The 18959-nt window shown below is 37.7% G+C and overlaps 1 protein-coding gene across 1 annotated transcript in view; it reads right to left on the bottom strand.

Annotated features, from left to right (window-relative positions):
* Positions 1-18959, bottom strand: part of ZNF536 (zinc finger protein 536) — a 336509-nt gene that overhangs the window by 215679 nt on the left and 101871 nt on the right. Inside the window, exon 2 of the mRNA XM_044661438.1 lies at positions 6714-6866. Within this exon, the coding sequence (XP_044517373.1) occupies positions 6714-6866 (153 nt within the window). The remainder of the gene's footprint in view (positions 1-6713; positions 6867-18959) is intronic.

Raw genomic sequence — 18959 nt, 5'->3', positions numbered from 1 at the left:
CAGCACTCTCAAGGATTGCTGTTCATTTGCTCACCTTGGATGAAAAAAAGACATTAAAATGAGGCAAGCTTTTTTATAACAGGGGTGTTCAAAATTTTTCCCATCAGGATCTCTTCAAAGACTAAAATGTAAAGCAAAAATCATATAATCTTAGAAAAGAGGATTTTGTTGGGAAAGGAAGCATGATAAAATCACGAGTCATCAGTTCATAATTCCAATGGACAAATGAAATTATTGAAACCATTTTACAGTGAAACTCGCTTTCCAGTGACATAAAATGTATATTCATCATGGGACTATTATTGATATCTTGTCTAATTCTTTAGAAATATATGACTGAGTGGTTTAATTAGTTCATTATGTCTATTTTTACATGGTAACATCTTTTATCATTTGGATCCTTCATTATATACTTTCTACAGCAAAGGAAACATCACAGTTCTGCAGAAATATTAGAGGGCTACATTCAGGGTGGAATCACAGCAATGTTAATCTGCAAAAAAGCTCCAAAGAAGGGTGGAGGAAGTAGAGGTTGTTTTTCTGGCTAAGAATTCTCTAAATCATGTTTTTAAACCTGTTAAATGCTTCTGAACTTATTTTTAAGACACTCCAAGATCCTGCAAAATCCTATTCACTTTTAAGTCCTATAATTAAATATTTTCACTTATTCACACCCTATATCTGATATTTATTTAGTCCTTCTACATGTCTTTACTTAGTTAATACCAGGAGAGATAAATATGGTTGTTCCTTTGCAGCGAAGCTTCAGTACATTAATATAAATTGTACACTAATTCCCCCAAAGCATATATATGTTGTAAACCTGAAGACTTTTTACACAGCTGCTTATTGCTAAACAGTGCCTTGTCCAGAAGGGGACAATCTGTGTCTCTAATTGCTGTCACTGAAGCCGAGATTCATTATGTGACTTTCCCATTAAAATGTGAGCATTAATTTGTATAATGAAATATCACCCACTGCAGTGTTCATTAGCCATGCCCTACTGTATACTGCACATTGTTAGCTACCTAGAAACTGTAGTTAATTTCACTAATGGATATTTCCCTACTTAGTGTTTGGTAGGGAATTTATACTGTAACATTACCTCTTAAACTTTTAAGGAAATTTAAATTCAATCAATTATTTTCCACAAAAGTTTGGGATGTCATTAAGGCAGGAAGAGCAAGCCGTGTGGTGTTAAGGATGGGGACTCCGGAGAAATAAAATGGGCTTTTAGTTCATCTTAGAAATGTAAAAATGAAGGAAGCTTAATTCAAATTAAAAAAATTTTTTTTTCCTCTCTACTGTGGGGCACAAGCATCCTTTCTTCTCCATTGCTACGGTGGCTGTTTTTGCTCAGAGGACAACAGCTCAAATTGCTCTCTTAGAGAAGGGAATGTGTGTCATGTCAACAAGCATTTATTAAATGCCTTCTGTGTGCCAGTTACAGTGTTTAATGCCAGGGATATAATGTGCAAACTGCATTCATTTTAACCCACCCAATTTTATTAATTTATTCAATCTGTGTCTCTCAGTTTTCAACTGGAATAGTTACCTTAGCTGGTGGAGTTAATAATAAAAGTGTCAAAGATAAGCTACAGTTTACTACAGGGCATAAGGCACCTGAATTAGGCCTTCTAAACTTTCATCTCCGCATACGTTTATTTACTAGTCGGTGTTTGCGAAAGTCTTTGAAGATGAAAGGTTGGATCTTTAACTGCTCTAAGAACTTTTATCATTATGGTGATGGCGGAGTTATTATATCTCACTTTTCATCCCACGAATCCAATGCATTTCTGAATGTTATGCCATTAATCTGACACTGTGTTAACTGGGCAGCCCCAAAACAACTAAACCCATTTTGTAGGTGGGGAAACTAAGGTATGATATGTTTCGGGTAGCACTACCTTGTCATTCATGAATAAGTGCAGGTTCAAGGTGGAGGAACAACATTGGGCTGGCCCCATCTTGTCTTGAGGTCATAGGATGGAAGGAGGTCACATAAAGATTTGGCTTTTTGCTTGGTATTGGTTGTTTCACTAGGGCTCTCTGCCCATTATCTCAAACTCACTGGTCTATTCCATCAATTCTTTGGAAGATGTTAAAAGCCAAATCACAAGAATAATTAGTAGCAACCAGTCAAAGCTTTCTTTGCAGCCAGAAGAACAACAAAGATGAAATGGGGCAGGAATCATTCATTTAGAGCTAGAAGAGAACTTAGAATGGAACATCTGGTTGATTGGTAAGAAATTTACTTTTTTTAGCCAGTTACTTTGATATCTAGAGACCTAAATAAACTCTGTTGTGTTTAATTTATACAATAAAGTCAAGTTTCTGCTAGGTGACTGTCACTGACCTTCACCCACTCCTCCGGAACGCTAGAAAAAAAGAATCACAGCAAACATTCCACCTACTTTCTTTGGTTCTACAGGGAAAAGTTTTCATGGAGTCAAGGTGACTGACGTGGATTCAAGTGTGTTCTCAAATGCACCTGTGAGATGATAACCTTTCATATAACCTTCATCCCCATCCCTGCTTCTCCCCCTCTATACATACACCCATAACATAAACACATACCGATACATACACCGGTGTACATGCCAGCACAGAAGTCCTTTGCCCTACCCATGCAGAGGCAATAAGGCACATGGGTAGGGTTAGACACATTGCATCCTGACACCCTTCAATGAGCATACTTCTCCGATCGTGGTGGCATGCCTCTCGAACATCATCTATCTACTTTCCATTTTTTCCTGTTAGTTGAAAGAGGCTTCCAAGTGTGGAGTTGGAGAGTGAAAAGTGTGGAACAATGAGCACAGCACAGAGAAATCATATTAATAAACATACTCACATAAATTGGGAGAATAGGACTTATTTTTAATTAGTCTGTGAACTTGAATGCCTCTGAGTTGACACAGGTAGGGCCATTTGCCATCTTTCCTTATGATGGTAGCACTCCCCCCCCACCCCTGCCAAAGCCAAAGGTATGCCTAAAACACTGGGGAATGTTATCTGTGGTGTATTAAAGGCTTTATCATGAGGTTTCATATAATCTGAAAATCACAGTGAGCTTGTGCCTAAGTATTCCCCCTCTCAGGAGCCAAGTCTTCCTCAGTAGTGACTGGGATGGATTGGGAGGTGTGAAATTCACTCCTTTGGGCTACTGGGGGACTGGCAAGCACCTAATTATTATGGCATAGTAAATGCATGCCCTGGGCATCATTATATTCCTACCTTAAGCAGTTCCCCTGGTGATTATCAAAGAATGGGGCTGCTTTGCTACACATTAGGTTATTACCAAGGAGAAGAAAAGAATCAAATTTAATGTATTAGATAACTTAATTATTGGATGGGGTAAGCTGAATGCCCTGTTGACACAGTTTTATTGCATCAAGCTGCATGTTATAACTGAATACTTATTGATACTTGGCTTTTCCTAACCTACATTGATTGGGTCCAGATACTACAGCTTTTCATTGTGCTTTCGGGGAATAACTGAGCATGCCCAGTGTCTATAAACACTTTCCCAAGAGTCCCATCGCCATCCAAGGTATTGTTACAGAGAGGGTTGAAATCGCAGCGTGCATTCTGAATTGGCATTGACTAATGACTTCTCTGATGGCAGCCAGAGGTGGGCCAGTGTCTGTTGCCAGCCCAGCTTGGGGGATTCACATCTGTCCCCTGGGCTTTCACTCCCAAGGGATACGTTGAATTAGATCTCTCGGAGGACAGTGCTACCACATTTGAGCTACCTGCAGGCTGCTCCCAAGCCCCCAGGTGTTCAGAGAAACCTGACTTCTGTTAAACTACTTGAGCTCCTCTCTAATAAACAGGTGTTGGGAAAAGAAGAGCAGTAATTGAGTTAATGTAGTGGAGGGAAAAAAAAAAAAAAAGAAAAGTGGTTTTTATCAGTCAGTGTTATACGACCAAGACTTCTAATAAAGATGGAGTATGATGGAAGAATACAGAGCCTGTACCACCTCCTATCCTGGGTCATTAAAATAGAGACTCCTTTGTTACATGTTGGCTGTAGAAAATGTGCTCAATAGAGTGTACTACAGTAAACTTTCCCCCCTAAAAATATTGTACCAAAAGTGTGTGCTATGAACTATGTATTCAAAGAGATCCAATGAGAAGTATCAGGAGGAAAACTCAGGCAGTGCATTTTAATAACTGGAATCTAACTATTAAATCATTTAATAAGAAATACCTGGTTTTGATTTTTAATTACTCTTGTAATCTACCCTTTTACATTGTTATAATGAATGTTTATTTTGGTTATTTATAATATGTAACACTTTCTGTTCTATTCAAATACACAAGTGTAAGCATTTTCCAACTTCTTTGTTCTTAGATAAAAAGGAAATTGATCTTTATCTGGTGACGATTATGCTTTTTAAATGCAGCATACTGCAAATGGTATTTGCGTGGGTGACATTTCTATGCCTTCTCTCGCTTTTTTCATGATGTTGTAAGGTTCTGGAAATGCCTTTGTCAGTGGGCGCTTCCCTGGTCCACTGTCTGCACTCTCTGCCCTCAGCTCTGACTCAGTGGGCTTCTGAGTGAGTAATCCATCTCAACCTTTAAAGTCACACAAAACAACTTCTATGCCCCTCAATGGATAGGATGGATGCAGGGATCCTTGCCAGTGGGGTTTCTAATTCTGCTAGAAAGAGAGGTGAACAGTAGCTAAGCATTTAGCTTAACTGACATAGAAGAAGCTGAAAGAGACACACAACCTCGGGACTTTGAGAGATGAGAGAAATAAGTGCCCTTAGTGTCAGATGTGAAAGCATCTCCTAAAGGGCCTATTTAAAAAAAAAAAGAGGCAGTTTACCCATCTTGCAGGAAGTGGTATCAGAACTCTAAACTTATCTTAACAGTCAATGCAATAGGTTATCCCTTACTCTAGACTGGAATGCTTATGAATGGCAGGATGGTCAATAACTTTGAGAATAGTTTTTTCCCCCCTCACGTTTCATTGTAAACTAGTGATCCTTAACCATTAGAAGCCTTTATCCCTACATGGTGAGAAACATGGATCTCAGTGGGGTCTAGGCAGTCACAAAAGGAAGCATCTCCAAGTCTCCTACTTTCATCTGCCACAATTTCTCCTTTATATGACCTCAAACAGCAGTTACTGTCTCAGGATCAAAGAAAGATTCATTGAATTTCTAGGTTGTAATGGCTCTCAGAAATTGTCTAACCCAATTTCCACCTAAAACATGAGTCCCTCCTACATTATCTCTCTGATAAGTGGCCATTCATCCTCTGCTGGAAGACCTTCAGTATCAGGGATCTCACTACCTCACAAGGAGATCCATTCTGTTGTTGAGCAGCTCTAATTATGAAGAGATTCTTCTTCAGACTGAAACAAAATATGCCTCCTCCACTGGTCCTACTTTTGCTTTCTAGAAACTGCTTTTCTAGCTCCCAGTCCATACTTTCAGACATGATAATCTGCTCCCTTTGTGGAGATTTAGGATTTGACTATACATGGCCATGTATTTTTCCTTCATTAGATTCTTAAAGCTGGCAAAAATATCTCGTAAATCATCTAGTCCAATCTCCTAATTTTTGTAGATAAGGCAAATGAGATCTAAGGAAATGAGATGATTTGCCCAAAGTCTCAAAATTGATAAATAGCAAAATTAAAACTTGAATCCAGGTCTCCTGGATCTTAATTCAAGGCTATTTACCCTTCACCTCTATAACACTTCATTGCTTTTGCATCATGAAAATGAAATCTTATTTTCCCCAACTAGACTGAAAGATACCTAAGAATAGAAACAATAATACTTTCTTCTTCTCTTGTAGCTTGCTCGGTACCCAAGGTAGGATTAGACATATAGTCAGTGCTTCCTAGTTGCTGAACAGACAACGACCACTCAAGTCAACTTGACAAGAGCTGAATGACTCTGAGAAAGGGAAATGGTGAGGGGAGGAATGGTGTTCAGAAATACAGAAGAAATAGCCTGCCCTAAATCATTCTCATAACCAGTATGCAAAGCAAGACTAATCCAGCCCTGCGAGCTCCCTAAGTGTGTTCTCAGAATCAGTAGGCTTTTTATAAACCAGGTAAGGCCATTAGGTGGCCCAGTCTTTTGCCACATAATGAGAAATGAGGCTTATAGACATTAAATATCTCTGAACAGCCTTCTGCTTTATTGATTCTTTGGGAAATATGCCACAATTATTTTTGAAAATAGATGGTGTATTTGCCTATCCTCTGAAAAAGTTCAAACTCTACTGGATAAAGTGTCAGGAAAACATCAAAGAAAATGGAGGTGTCCATATTCTGAATAGATTTGGCTGAAAGGTGGCAGAGGGCAGAACTCTGCAAAAGGCTATTGGAAATACTATAGTGGACCATAATGGTTTGAAGAAGGTCAGGAAAATAGCCAAAGTGATGAGGAGATTGGGATAAAACCAAAGTAGAGAAAAACTGAAGGAAGCTGCTGTGAAGTCTGAAAGGAGCAACAGACCCAGTGTTTGGCTAGAAATAAGAAAGGAGATTTTAAATGATAGCTCTAATAAACCAGTGAATCAGAGACAAGATTCATAGGGTGCATCAATATAGATGGTTGGGCTCATTTCAGAGCCAGAGCCAGTGATTCAACCATGTAGTCCTGACCTGTTAGGAATGTGGCAAGCCCCTCCTCCTCCTCCTGAGTGTGGCATGGGTTGCCCTTAATCTGTCCCAGGTTTCTCACCTGTATGTATTCTCAGATGCACCTTTAAATGGTGGGATGTTCGGAAAGTTTTCCCACAATAAGGACAGTCCTTCATTGCCGAACCAAGGCTCCTATCTCTCAGTAGAGCTGGTGGCTGGACTCCGACAGATCTCCCAGCCTCTTCACCAATGTCTGCAACAGAGGAAAAACGTTCTCACATCACTTCAGCACATGTCAGAAGTTGTTCGCACCAAAACTGCTAACACAACACAAAGTTAAACATGTCAATACTACACCTGTCTATTTCATTCTTTAAATCTGACAGAATGCTGACAATTCATGTATTTTCTTGTTATTCTCTTAAATTATTTCATCTTTCCTATCATCGTTTTAAGCAGCATATGGTACCTTTATATTGAACTGAATTATACAAGAAAAGAAACAGCTGTGTCAGCAGCTGGTTTGATTTCTTCTTTTGCTTAGCTCCTATTAAATATTTTTTTGAAAAGTTTAAAATGTTAGTGTTTTGTTGAATCTGATTAATTTATAATATGAACTAGCTGCATAGTTCACTTTATGATCGAAATCACATTTGCATTAAATAAAGCAATAAATGAAAAAAATGTGCCTCAGCTGAATCCCACCAACATGAAAAAAAAAAAAACCCAAACACGCAGCTATTTTGGGACAGGAAAGAGAATTATCCAAACTGATCATTTGTCCCTTGTAGTGTCTTCTATCCATGCACCAGTGTAATCTCTGGAATGGAAGGACAGAAAGTATGGAAATTCTGTTCCACAATTAGATGATGATAAACATATAGTGACATATTCAAAGTCATGTGCAAAAACTCAGCTGCAAAACTCCCATAAACTTACAACCTCGCAGAGTTAAATCTTTTTGCAGTGACTTGAACATTTCCCCTGCAAAGTATCAATACAAATTGTTTCTCCTGCTGTTATTTGTTATGCAACCCAAACCATTAGAAAATGGAATAAAATTTACATATTGCTGCCTTCTGCACAGAAATTATGGGACATAATAGTAAATAAAAGTGTTAAAATATTTCGTGGCTGGAGGATATGTTATTGCAGCACCCGAGGTCTGACACCAAACAGCCGAAGGAGGCAATATTAGTAAGACAGGATGAGCATGATAGCATCTCTGAAAAGAAAGGGCAAGAGAATAATTTTTGTTTGAACCCATTTTGTTCTTCCTTGCTGCTCTGCCTTCCAGCAGAAAGACACAGAAGGTGAACCCCTAGAGGGCAGCAGTAGGTACAAATAAATGTATTCATACAGTGCCCAGCCCAATATTGCATATTTGATCATTGTTGCATGTAGATGGGAATAGAAGAGCTTCGTGGGAACTAGTCTAATGATTCAGTTTTGAAAAAGTGATCTTTACCTGAAGTCCTCTGGTAAGCCAGTTGTTTGGCATAAGTGGCCAAGGCTCTACGTGAGGACTGCTCTCTTTTTCTGTTAGTGCTGCCCCTCTCTCTGAATTGAGAAGCATCAGCTTCTTGTCCACTGTCTCAAGGGACTGTGTCATTCTGAATAATGTTTGTCAAGGTTTCTGTGTTTCTTGGACAATAATTTGAGTGAAGTAAAACAGCATTTGGACTGTAGAACATCAGAGTCTCAGAGTTGGGAGGGACCAAAGAGGTCTTCTAATCCAACAACTGCCCTCTACAAAATCCTCCACAAGTGGTCATCTAGCTTCAAGACCGCCAGTGAAGGGGAACCAGCTTACCGGCCAAGGCAGACTATTCCACTTTTGGCTAGCTGAAAATGTTTGGAAGTTTAAAATTTTCCTTATATAGAGCCAAAATTTATCTCCCTGTAACCTCCATAAAATTAGTCATTGCTCCAAGTACTGCCTGTGGGGGCCAAACACAATAAGTCTAATACTTGTTCCACTTGATGGCCCTTTTAATACCAAAAAAATCAGTTTTCATGCCTGACTCCTCCCTGCTTTTCTCTTTTTCAAATTCCCTATGATCAGCTGCCTCAACAGGGCACCCTTACCTCCATAGTCACTCTTCTCTGGACCCATTTTAGATTTTTTTGGTCTTTTCCTAAAATATGCTACCCAGAACTTGATACAATATTCCAGCTATGGTCTGATAACGCAGAGGAGAGTGGGATCATCACTTTGCTTATTCTAGATGCCATGCTTCTCTTAATATGGCATAATATGCCAATACTATTTTTGCTTTCTATTCAGCAGTGTGCTGGTAAATGTTTAACAACTATCTTTATGAAAAATAAAATGTAAGGTACACTTTTAAGTTTAATCTACATTATTAGCACTTTCTAAGTCTAGGTAATAAAAAAAATTCCATATTATGTTTGCCATTTTTTGAAATAGAATTGGTCACTTTGAAAATTTTTCAATCAGTGGCAAAGAACTGGAAATTGAGGGGATGCCTGTCTTTTTGGGGAATGGCCGAACAAGTTGTGGTACATGATGTGATGGAATACTTTTGTGCTATAAGACTAATGAGCAGGGTGCTTTCAAAAAAACCTGGAAAGACTTACATGAACTGATGGAAAATAAAGTGAGCAGAAGCAGGATAACATTGTACACAGTAACAGCAATATTATAAATTTTTTTTTTATCCTGGGACTCCATTCTAGGAGCATAGGGCCACAACCAGTAGGCAATGGGTCACTCAGGGTCACCCAGCTGGGAAGTGTCTGAGCCCAGATTTGAACCTAGGACCTTTCGTCTCTAGGCCTGGCTCTCAATCCACTGAGCTAGCCCAGCTGCCCCTACTTTAGGTTGCAGTTTCTTTAGCAGATGTAGTTTTTACAGGGTGGGGTTGAAAATAGTCAACTGTAAATAATTTAGCTATTCTCTGCATTACAAAGATCCAAGATAACTCTGAAGGACTTATCATGATGATCATGATCCACCTCCAGAGAAAGAATTGATGGAGTCTGAATACAGATTGAAGCACATTATTTTTTACTTTATCTTATTCGTGGATTTTTTTAACTATATGACTAATACAGATATGTTTTACATGATAACACATATAACCTATATAAAATTGTTTGCTTTCTCAATGTGGGAGAAGGGGAGAGAGAAGGAAAGAATAGAGAACTCAAAAAATTTTAACAAATGTTAAAAATTGCTTTTACATGTAGTTGGAAAAAATAAAATATATAAAAAGGAAACTTTCACAGCCCAGAGCTCATTTAAGTTGATTCTAGTGAGCCCTGCTTCTATGTGTGATACTATTGGCTTGATCTTCAGGTACCACTAAAACCACTGGTTGTGTAACTTCTTGGAAATTTCAGGCCAAACTACTCCAGAATGCTTCCTATATAGAATACATCCATCATTTATAAAATAGTTGCCCACTCTCTTCTTCATTAAAAAATAGACAAACTATCAATGAATCAGCCATCTAAGAATTGAGTAATTTACCTTTAGAGATTCATATGACCATTTTCCAGCTTTCCTATATGGGTAGAGCTTTCCTAAATCACACTAAAGATAGTACTGCAAATCACTACATTTGAGAAATGTAGTGTAAAGAAGCCAAGTAACTTATTAAGAATATCAAGGATATTGCATTTATTATTAAACTTAAGAGAAAGTTAAAAATGATATAGGAACATAAGTTAATATAATTGTTCCAAAAGAAATTATGAATACAAAGAGAAAAATAAGAGACTTAAAAGGACTGACACAAAGTGAAGTAAAAAGAAATAGCTGAATAATATATATGCTAACTACAACAAAACAAATGGTAGCAACGACAAAGAAAGAAAATGATGTGCCATTGTAATGATTGATTTGGGGTCTGCAGAAGAAAGGAGAAAATGTACCTCCTTCCCTTTTTTGAAGAGGCAGGAAACTAGATGTTGAATGCTATATATATATATATATATATATACATATGTATATATATAATATCATGAAATACTCACACATTCAGATACCCATCTATACATATATATTTATATACTCATATCATCATCATCATCATCATTATCCACTACTGATTTACATTAGTAAGTTTTGCTGGACTCTTTTGATTCTAGGTTAAAAGAGACAGGGCTCTGGCATGAATAAGAGGAAAGGATATATTTAGAAATCAAGGTAATGTAAAAACCTATTTTTTAAAGAAAATAATGAGGAAAAAGATGCTTAAAAGGGAACTGCAAAGGGATCTCCCATCTGTTCACCGAAACACACTCATGGGACACCATGGCATCAGCCAAACCTTGCCTATGTTTACCTCTGTGCTTAGTGATCATCTGACTATTTTGTTCATCTACATTAAGGGTAACAGGAAGTCACTAAAGATTTCTGAGCAAAACCTTAAGCTTCTCTCCTTGGTGTTCACAATCTTCCCTAATTAGTTGCCATTCTACCTTTCTAGTCCCATTTCCCATTATTATCTACCTTGGACTTTCCATTCCAGCCAACCTATACAAGTCCCTCTCTCTATAACATGACCTTTGCGTTCCTACCTCCACACTTTTACCTGCCCGTCAGAATTAGCAGACTAGTTCTCTAATGTCTAAAATATCTGCTCCCTTCTTCACTTGCAGAATTCTTGCCCATCAGTCAGCCAACAAGTATTATTCATTACTTACCATGTGCCAGATGCTTTGTGCTAGGAATATAGAGACAAAAATAGAAACAGTTTCTGACCTCCAAAAGCTTACATTCTATTGGGGCGATAATAGACACACATCTAAGTACACACAGAAGATGTACTAAGTAACTAATTAGATGGGAGACAATTGGGGTGGGAGAGGCACATTCTTTAGAAGTCAGATTCAAATGCCACCTCTTTCAGGAAGCCTTCACTAATCTCAAGGTTGTTAGCAACATTCCCTCCTCACCTCCTTCTAATGTATTTATGATGTGCTCATTTGCATTATGGCTATGTTTGTGCCTAACCCCTGCCAGATGAAAAGCTTCATGAGGGAAGAAATCGTATATTATCTAAACTTGGTACATTCTTCAACATCTAACTCAATGTTCTGCTCAAAGAAGGTGTTTTAATAAGTAGCCATTGAACTGAAGGTGAAAGTTTACAGATATCCCCAGCTAGCACTGGTCTCGATGGATTTGTGCCTATTGCCAAGCTTGACAGTTTAGAAATGAACATCTGGAGTAAGACCCTTGACTATCCTCTTTCCCCCACCAAATATTATCAATCCGTCCTGCCAGAGTTATTCAGCTTTCTTTGTGCTAGGAGCACTGGGTCGGCTTAAAACAAATATGAACCTGATTAAAATTCTGCACGTGTCCTCCTTGGAATATAGTTAAGATAGACTGTTTAAGTTAGGAGGCCAATAACTGTCATTTTGAATTATTAGCAGGACTTAAGTGTACTGGATGTTGGCTTTCAAGGTAGAAGTGGGCAGGTGCTGACTTTTACTTTTCAATTCGTATGGCCTCTTCATTTTCCACAGTTTGCACTGAGAACATCCTTCCCAAAAGTTTTCTGTAATGATAGCCACTGTGTCTGAGCAATAGTGGTTTGGAGATTGCCAAACAGGAACCACAATAGAGATAACAAATGGTATATTTGGAGTTTAGGTTTCAATAAGTGCCCAGGGAACATTATGGATAAATATATAGATAACACTAACAAGGCACTCTGGAGGAATTTACAGAATAAGAGTACTAGTTATGTTTTGCTATATGTCACTCTAAGTGATCGCCTGTTATCTATTTCCCTTTTATCTTTCTATCTTGAATATGTGTGGCCCAATAAAAAAAGAATAAATTTGTAAGATAAACAGCTTTCTGTGCAGATTTAAGAGTCTAATTTTCCCTTTACTCAGAACTGAATTTTTTTGGAAAGCCAGAAAGACTAGAGTTTACTCTACAACTAATCCTACTAAGAAAACAAACTCAAAACAACAATGAAGGATAAGATGTGGGTGGCCCTGAGAAGTATTCACAGAGATATAACGCCAACAGCAGTGGATGGCGGGGTAATCTTCATTCCATTTAAGTCTTATAGGATTCTTTCCCATGTACGTACATATGTATGTGTGTGTGCATACACACATACACATAAAGATATTTGTATATGTATATAACATATTATTATAGATTCAATAGTGTGTATTATATTATGGAATATTGTATAGTATCTTATTGCTAATTTATTAGTATATAAAAGAAAAAGACAGAGACAACATCTGATGGGAAGAGAATTCCCAGCATAGGATAGGAAGCGCAGCTATCATTGCCCAGTACAATACAGAATGCAGTCCTGAGACTGAAGGAAAGATGAATGGATTCTCTCTTTTCTAGTTTCTTCTTTCCCAGGATGACAAAAGTACTTACAGCTGCTCCTACCTAGAAGAAACTTGATGTGCCCGAATTTTATTACTTCAACTGCTGTTTTACACAGTCAATCAACAGCATTTATTGGTCCTGGTTATGGACCATTTCTGACTCAATCTCCATCCTATTCTGATCCTTCCTGGGCAGGGATTTATAAAGGAAGAGTGGAAGACATTTGAAAATTCACATTTATAAACCTTCCATGACCAAGTGGTCATGAATATGAATGGCTACATATAGGAAAACAATCAATGGTTTCTCTGCTATATGTATAATACATGTATCATGCATTCAACCAAACCATAGAGGAAAAGTCAATATATTTCATTCAAAACATGCATATATGTACTAATGTACATATACAGGTGTTAAAGAAGATAACTGAATTTTCTCTCTGAATGGCTACAGTACTTTTATACTGACAAATTTTCCTCTACATTGGTGATTCCCAAAGTGGGTGCTACTGCCCCCTGGTGGGTGCTACAGCGATCCAGGGAAGTGGTGAAGGCAACAGGTGCATTTATCTTTCCTATTAATTGCTATTAAAATTTTAAAAAATAATTTCCAGGGGGCTAAGTAACATTTTTTTCTGGAAAGGGGGCAGTAGGCCAAAAAAGTCTGGGAATCACTGCTCTACATGATGGGTAGGCTTAAAAGAAAAGAAGACTTATTAGCATAGAACTCACTGTCTATGTTTTCTTCCTTTGTCCAGTGATGAGCTTGAATCTACGTTACCTCTTTCACTTTCAACTCCTGCAGTCTAAAGCAGCACTGTCCAATGGGGAATCACAAATGAAAGCCTGAGTTCTGCATGACCTTTCCCCCACGGACCTGAATGTTTGCCGTTTACCAAAGAGGCCATGAATGAGATCCCTGAGTTTTTGTTCGGTAGAATACTGAGTATTTACATGCATTCATTCATTTGTGTTCTATTATCAATAAGTCTTTTACAAGGTAGGAACCAGGAGTGAAAGTAGAATACAACATGGGAAAACTAGAAAATATGACAATTGGCTACATGGCCTTAGGTATCTCTTCATTTTCCTGCCCAGCTTTTGAGTATTTCCACTAAATAAGTTATCACAATAGTTACGTGCATCTAAAGAGTAAGTCAGCATCCAGGATGCTGTGACAGACCGTAGGAGTGAGACAAAGTTTAGCTGACAGTGCCTGCCTTGATAGGGCTTACATAGAAAATAAGCTACAAACACAACCAACTATGCCACATGATAATGGAATATGAGTGCAAAAGAGACACACTAAAAAATGTCCAATGTGAGTTTGGAGGGAGAAGGTTAATATTGAAAGGAGATATCAGGAAAAAAGGTCTTGTGGAAGAAATGATATTTAAGTCAGAATTTAAAGAACATGTAATGATTCAACAGGTAAAGAGAAGGAGGAAGAAGAGAAGTGTCTTAGCTTAGTGAAAGTTGCAGAGGCAGAGAGATATAGAATATAGATATAGAAGGTCAAGTTCTAGGAACAGAGACTATTCTAGCTTAAATGCAGCACAGGGTGTACAGAGGTGCTGCAGTGAATAGAGTACCAGATATCTGGAGTTAGGAAGACCTGAGTTCAAACCTGGCCTTGATATTTACCAAATATATGACCCTGGATAAACTACTTAGCCTCTGTTTGCCTTAGTTTCTTCATCTGTAAAATGAGGGTAATCATAGTACCTATTTCCCAGACAGAATGGTTCCATTCCTGCCATCTAGAAACAAATGTCTTAGGACAGATAAAGTATTTTTTTTTATCCTGGGACTCCATTCTAGGAGCATAGGGCCACAACCAGTAGGCAATGGGTCACACGGTCGCTCAGAGTCACCCAGCTGGGAAGTGTCTGAGCCCAGATTTGAACCTAGGACCTTTCGTCTCTAGGCTTGGCTCTCAATCCACTGAGCTAGCCCAGCTGCCCCTACTTTAGGTTGCAGTTTCTTTAGCAGATGTAGTTTTTACAGGGTGGGGTTGCTAGCCCCACACCCAACCCTCCTCCTTTTTCATCCGGGCTAGGGACTGTCCTTAGCCCAGGAGTGGTAAGGGTGGGCGATAGGGGTCAAGTGACTTGCCCAAGGTCACACAGCTGGAAGTGTCCGAGGTCAGATTTGAACCTAGGACCTTTCGTCTCTAGGCCTGGCTCTCAATCCACTGAGCCATCCAGCTGCCCCCAGATAAAGTATAGTGAACACTTTTTTTGCAGTAAGTTCTTAATTTTTCATACCAATAGAGGGGCCAGTAATCCAAAGGAGTGAATCATGGGATTTAGAAAAAGAAAGGATTTTCGAGATCATCTTATCAAATTACCTCATTTAATTTATTTTTTTTTAAAAAACCCATACATTTTGTTTAGAATCAATACTATGTATTGGTTCCAAGGCAGAAGTGTGGTAAGGGCTAAGCAGTCAGGGTTAAGTGATTTGTTCAGGGCCACACAACTGGGAAGTATGTTAGGTCACATTTGAATCCAAGTCTTCCCATCTCCAGGCCTGCTTTCTATTGATTGAGTCATCCCATACCTTCTCTCTGCCTCATTTTACAAATGAGGAATCGAAGCATAGAGTTGTAAAGACAACACACTTAGTAGACTGCAGAACAGCAGAGTTGGTATTCAAGCCCAAATCCCGAATCCAACATTCTTTCCACTATACTGTACTGTCTCTGATGCAAAATTATTTATATTTTCTTCTTAATGTACTTTATGTTTGATGTTATTGTTTTGGGACGGGGTTAGGTGAAGGGACTTTTGTGGTGAAAAATTCAAGATCAGCTCGTTTATCTACCCAGGTTCATTTCCTTGGGGACAAGGACCATGTTTTGGTATATTCTTTGTATTTCTCAAAAGATACAATACTTTTCAGGAAACCAACTATTGAATAAGGTGGAGTGCACCACTACAAAGAGCTATAGCTCATTGGGGAAAAGGTAAACTTATTAAATTAAGTCAGGCTGAAATTCTTCCCAATATTTATTTAAGATATCATTTTACATATGTGAAAGGGAGCCAGTATTGTATAGTGAATGGAGGATATGCCTTGAAATTATAAAGAAATGGGTCCTGCCTTAAAATCACAATAGCTATGTAACTATGAGAAAATTACTTAACTTCTCAGTGTCCCACCCAGTCTTAGCTTATATTCTCTACAACTATAAATTATAGGTAAGTTCCATAAATGTATATATACATTCACACATGCACATGTGTGTTTATACCTAGGCAGATAAATGGATGGATGGACTGACATTGGGTAGCTCGGTGGCTCAGTAGATCGTGTGATGTGCCTAGACTCAAGAAGACTAATCTTCCTTAGATCAAATCTAGCCTTAAGTATTTAGCTGCATGACCCCAGGCAAGTCACTTAACTCAATTTGCCTCAATTTCTTCATCTGACAAATGAACTAGACAAGGAGATGGTGAACCATTTCAGTATCTTTGCTGAGAAAACTCCTGATGGATTCACAGAGTCAGTTATGACTAAAATGACTGAACAATGCAACGTATATTTACATGAATGTGCATAGATGTACATGTTTATATAAACATATTTACTTAGGTGTTCAAAGCACATATCTATGTTACATAGGCATGTTTTTATCTGTGTACATGTGTTTATTTATAGATATAGAAATATCAATATAGAAATATACATATGGGTATAGAAAACATATTACACACCAAATATATGAATGTATTTATGCTATATTTACATAGCATATGTACATATATATATATACACATTCCTATGTGACTGCATAAACATGTGCTCATTTTTGTATTATATTATGTATATAAATACATATATCAATATCATATATGTTTATACATAACAAATACTAATGCATATATTTTATATGTGTGTGTATAATATGTTACAGGCACAGGAAGAGTGCTTGTGACTAAAATCTTACAGTCAGTAGACACTTTAGAGGCCTCTAATACAATGTCCCAGGGTAATTACAGAAGCTTCCCTAAGGAGTGCTCCAGGAAAATCAGTGCAAGCAGAATCCTAAGGCTTCTTGGTCTGAAGTCTTTCATTTGACTTGTCCATTAACGAGTAGTCCCTTACAAAAGCTACTTCCTCCTCATTGTAGAAAGAGGCGTAGATATAAAATTTCCCCATGAACCTATTTCTCCAACACTTTTGTACTTCCCTACCATCCCAGGCCTGATTACTCCAGAGTCGTGCCAAAAAAAAATTTTTATCAGATTTAGTTGAATAGAATTCTTTGGTAGGTTCTAGATTCATACTCGGGTTACCTAGTGGAGAAGGGAAGGGGAGGGGAGGGAAAGAGGAGAGGGGGGAAAGGGAAAGGAAAGGAAAAGAGAGAACAAAAAAGAGACATAGGGAACAAGAAAGAAAGAAGATAGGGAGGAAAGAAGGAAGTAGCAGCAAACAGCTGCCTTACATTTTACATTTCATAGCCTATAATATGGGTGACTTCCTTTCTTCCTTCTCTGTTGTCCAATTCAGATGGACCAGAGTGTTTTGAAAGAAACACTGGGCTTTCAATACAGTGTTTGAAGGTAAGACTGGGGATGGAAGTTGACACTCCAAATATGAACTGATTCTGCCTTGTTTGCTGTAATTGTAGAAAAAAGAATATTAGAATTTTCTTGTAAAATGTTATGCATTTCTAGCTCTAAGATGAGATTCAATAATATTATGCAGCCAACTTCAATACAGTGCCACAATGAAGCAGTTTAGAAAGTGTTCCATTAAAAAAAAAAAGTAATGAAGTTGGTATAGTGAGTAGGGAGTTACTTCAGTAACATTAAGGAGATAAGATGGTTATATATCTTGGCATTTATTAATTTATGACATAAAATAGTCAGGAATATTTTTATTTCTGTGAAACTTTAAGTAGACTATGGGGACAGAGAGTACACTTTGTTGTGATAGGCCTGTACTCAATTTCTGCACAATAACTCACATTTATAAAGCATTTTAAGGATTACAAGGCACTTTTCTATGCTCTGTGGTATGCATTTCACTCTACTAATGAGAAAAATGATCTGCTGACTATTAGAAGGTGAAGAAGCAGTTTGAGGGGACACTGGAAATTTTAATCTCTTTTTTATTCTTAATACAGATAGAACAAACCCCTTTTCAGGGGTAAGGAAATGTCTTGAGCTCTGGAGAAAGTTCATAAAAATGCATTTTTTATCTTGAAAATTTTAAGTTTTAGAAATGAGGAACACTACTGTATTTAATAGGCTAGTGGAAAAGAATCATTTCTATATCAGATATCTGTCAATCACCAGGTTCCTGTTATTTTTGTAAACACTTTAAAAGAAGCAACTCATATTAGTTTCTCCTAGCATGCAAAGGTATTATAATAGTATTATGGGTAACTGTAGTTGATTCCCTAGAATAAGCTCCTTGCATCTTAGACTGATATCAATTTACTGCTTCTGTTATTTTGTGAAGGCTTTGGATTTTATGATGACCATATATAGTCATGTTCAGCAGTTCAGTATTAATATAGATTGGTCAGAGTATTTGTTTAAATGAGCAGCTCTTTTAGAAATGGAAGGGAAGTTCACTAGTGAGAGAAAACCAGTTAGCTCTAATTTGAGCTATTAAAAAAGATAAGACAAGTAACATCTTATTCATTGGGATGAGGACGAAATGGAAGATATACCCTTGTCATATTCTCCTTGATTTTGCTAAGATTCTCCTTAGACCTGCCTCAGAATTCTGTAGAGCTCCATTTACCACACTTGGTAAAAACTAACCTCTGTTCCTTGGAAGCATTGGAGTGAGGCTTCATGGGAAATGATTATCTATAAAGTTATAGCTTTTTTGAAAAGAAAGAAAGAGAAGGAAGAAAGGAAGGAAAAGAAAGGAAGAAGAGAAGGAAGGAAGGAAGAAAGAAAAGAAAGAAAGAAAGAAAGAAAGAAAGAAAGAAAGAAAGAAAGAAAGAAAGAAAGAAAGAAAGAAAGAAAGAAAGAAAGAAAGA

The sequence above is a fragment of the Gracilinanus agilis genome, chromosome 2 (assembly GCF_016433145.1).
Source record: "Gracilinanus agilis isolate LMUSP501 chromosome 2, AgileGrace, whole genome shotgun sequence".
Classification (NCBI taxonomy): domain Eukaryota; kingdom Metazoa; phylum Chordata; class Mammalia; order Didelphimorphia; family Didelphidae; genus Gracilinanus; species Gracilinanus agilis.
This window is presented reverse-complemented; position numbering and strand designations above follow the sequence as displayed.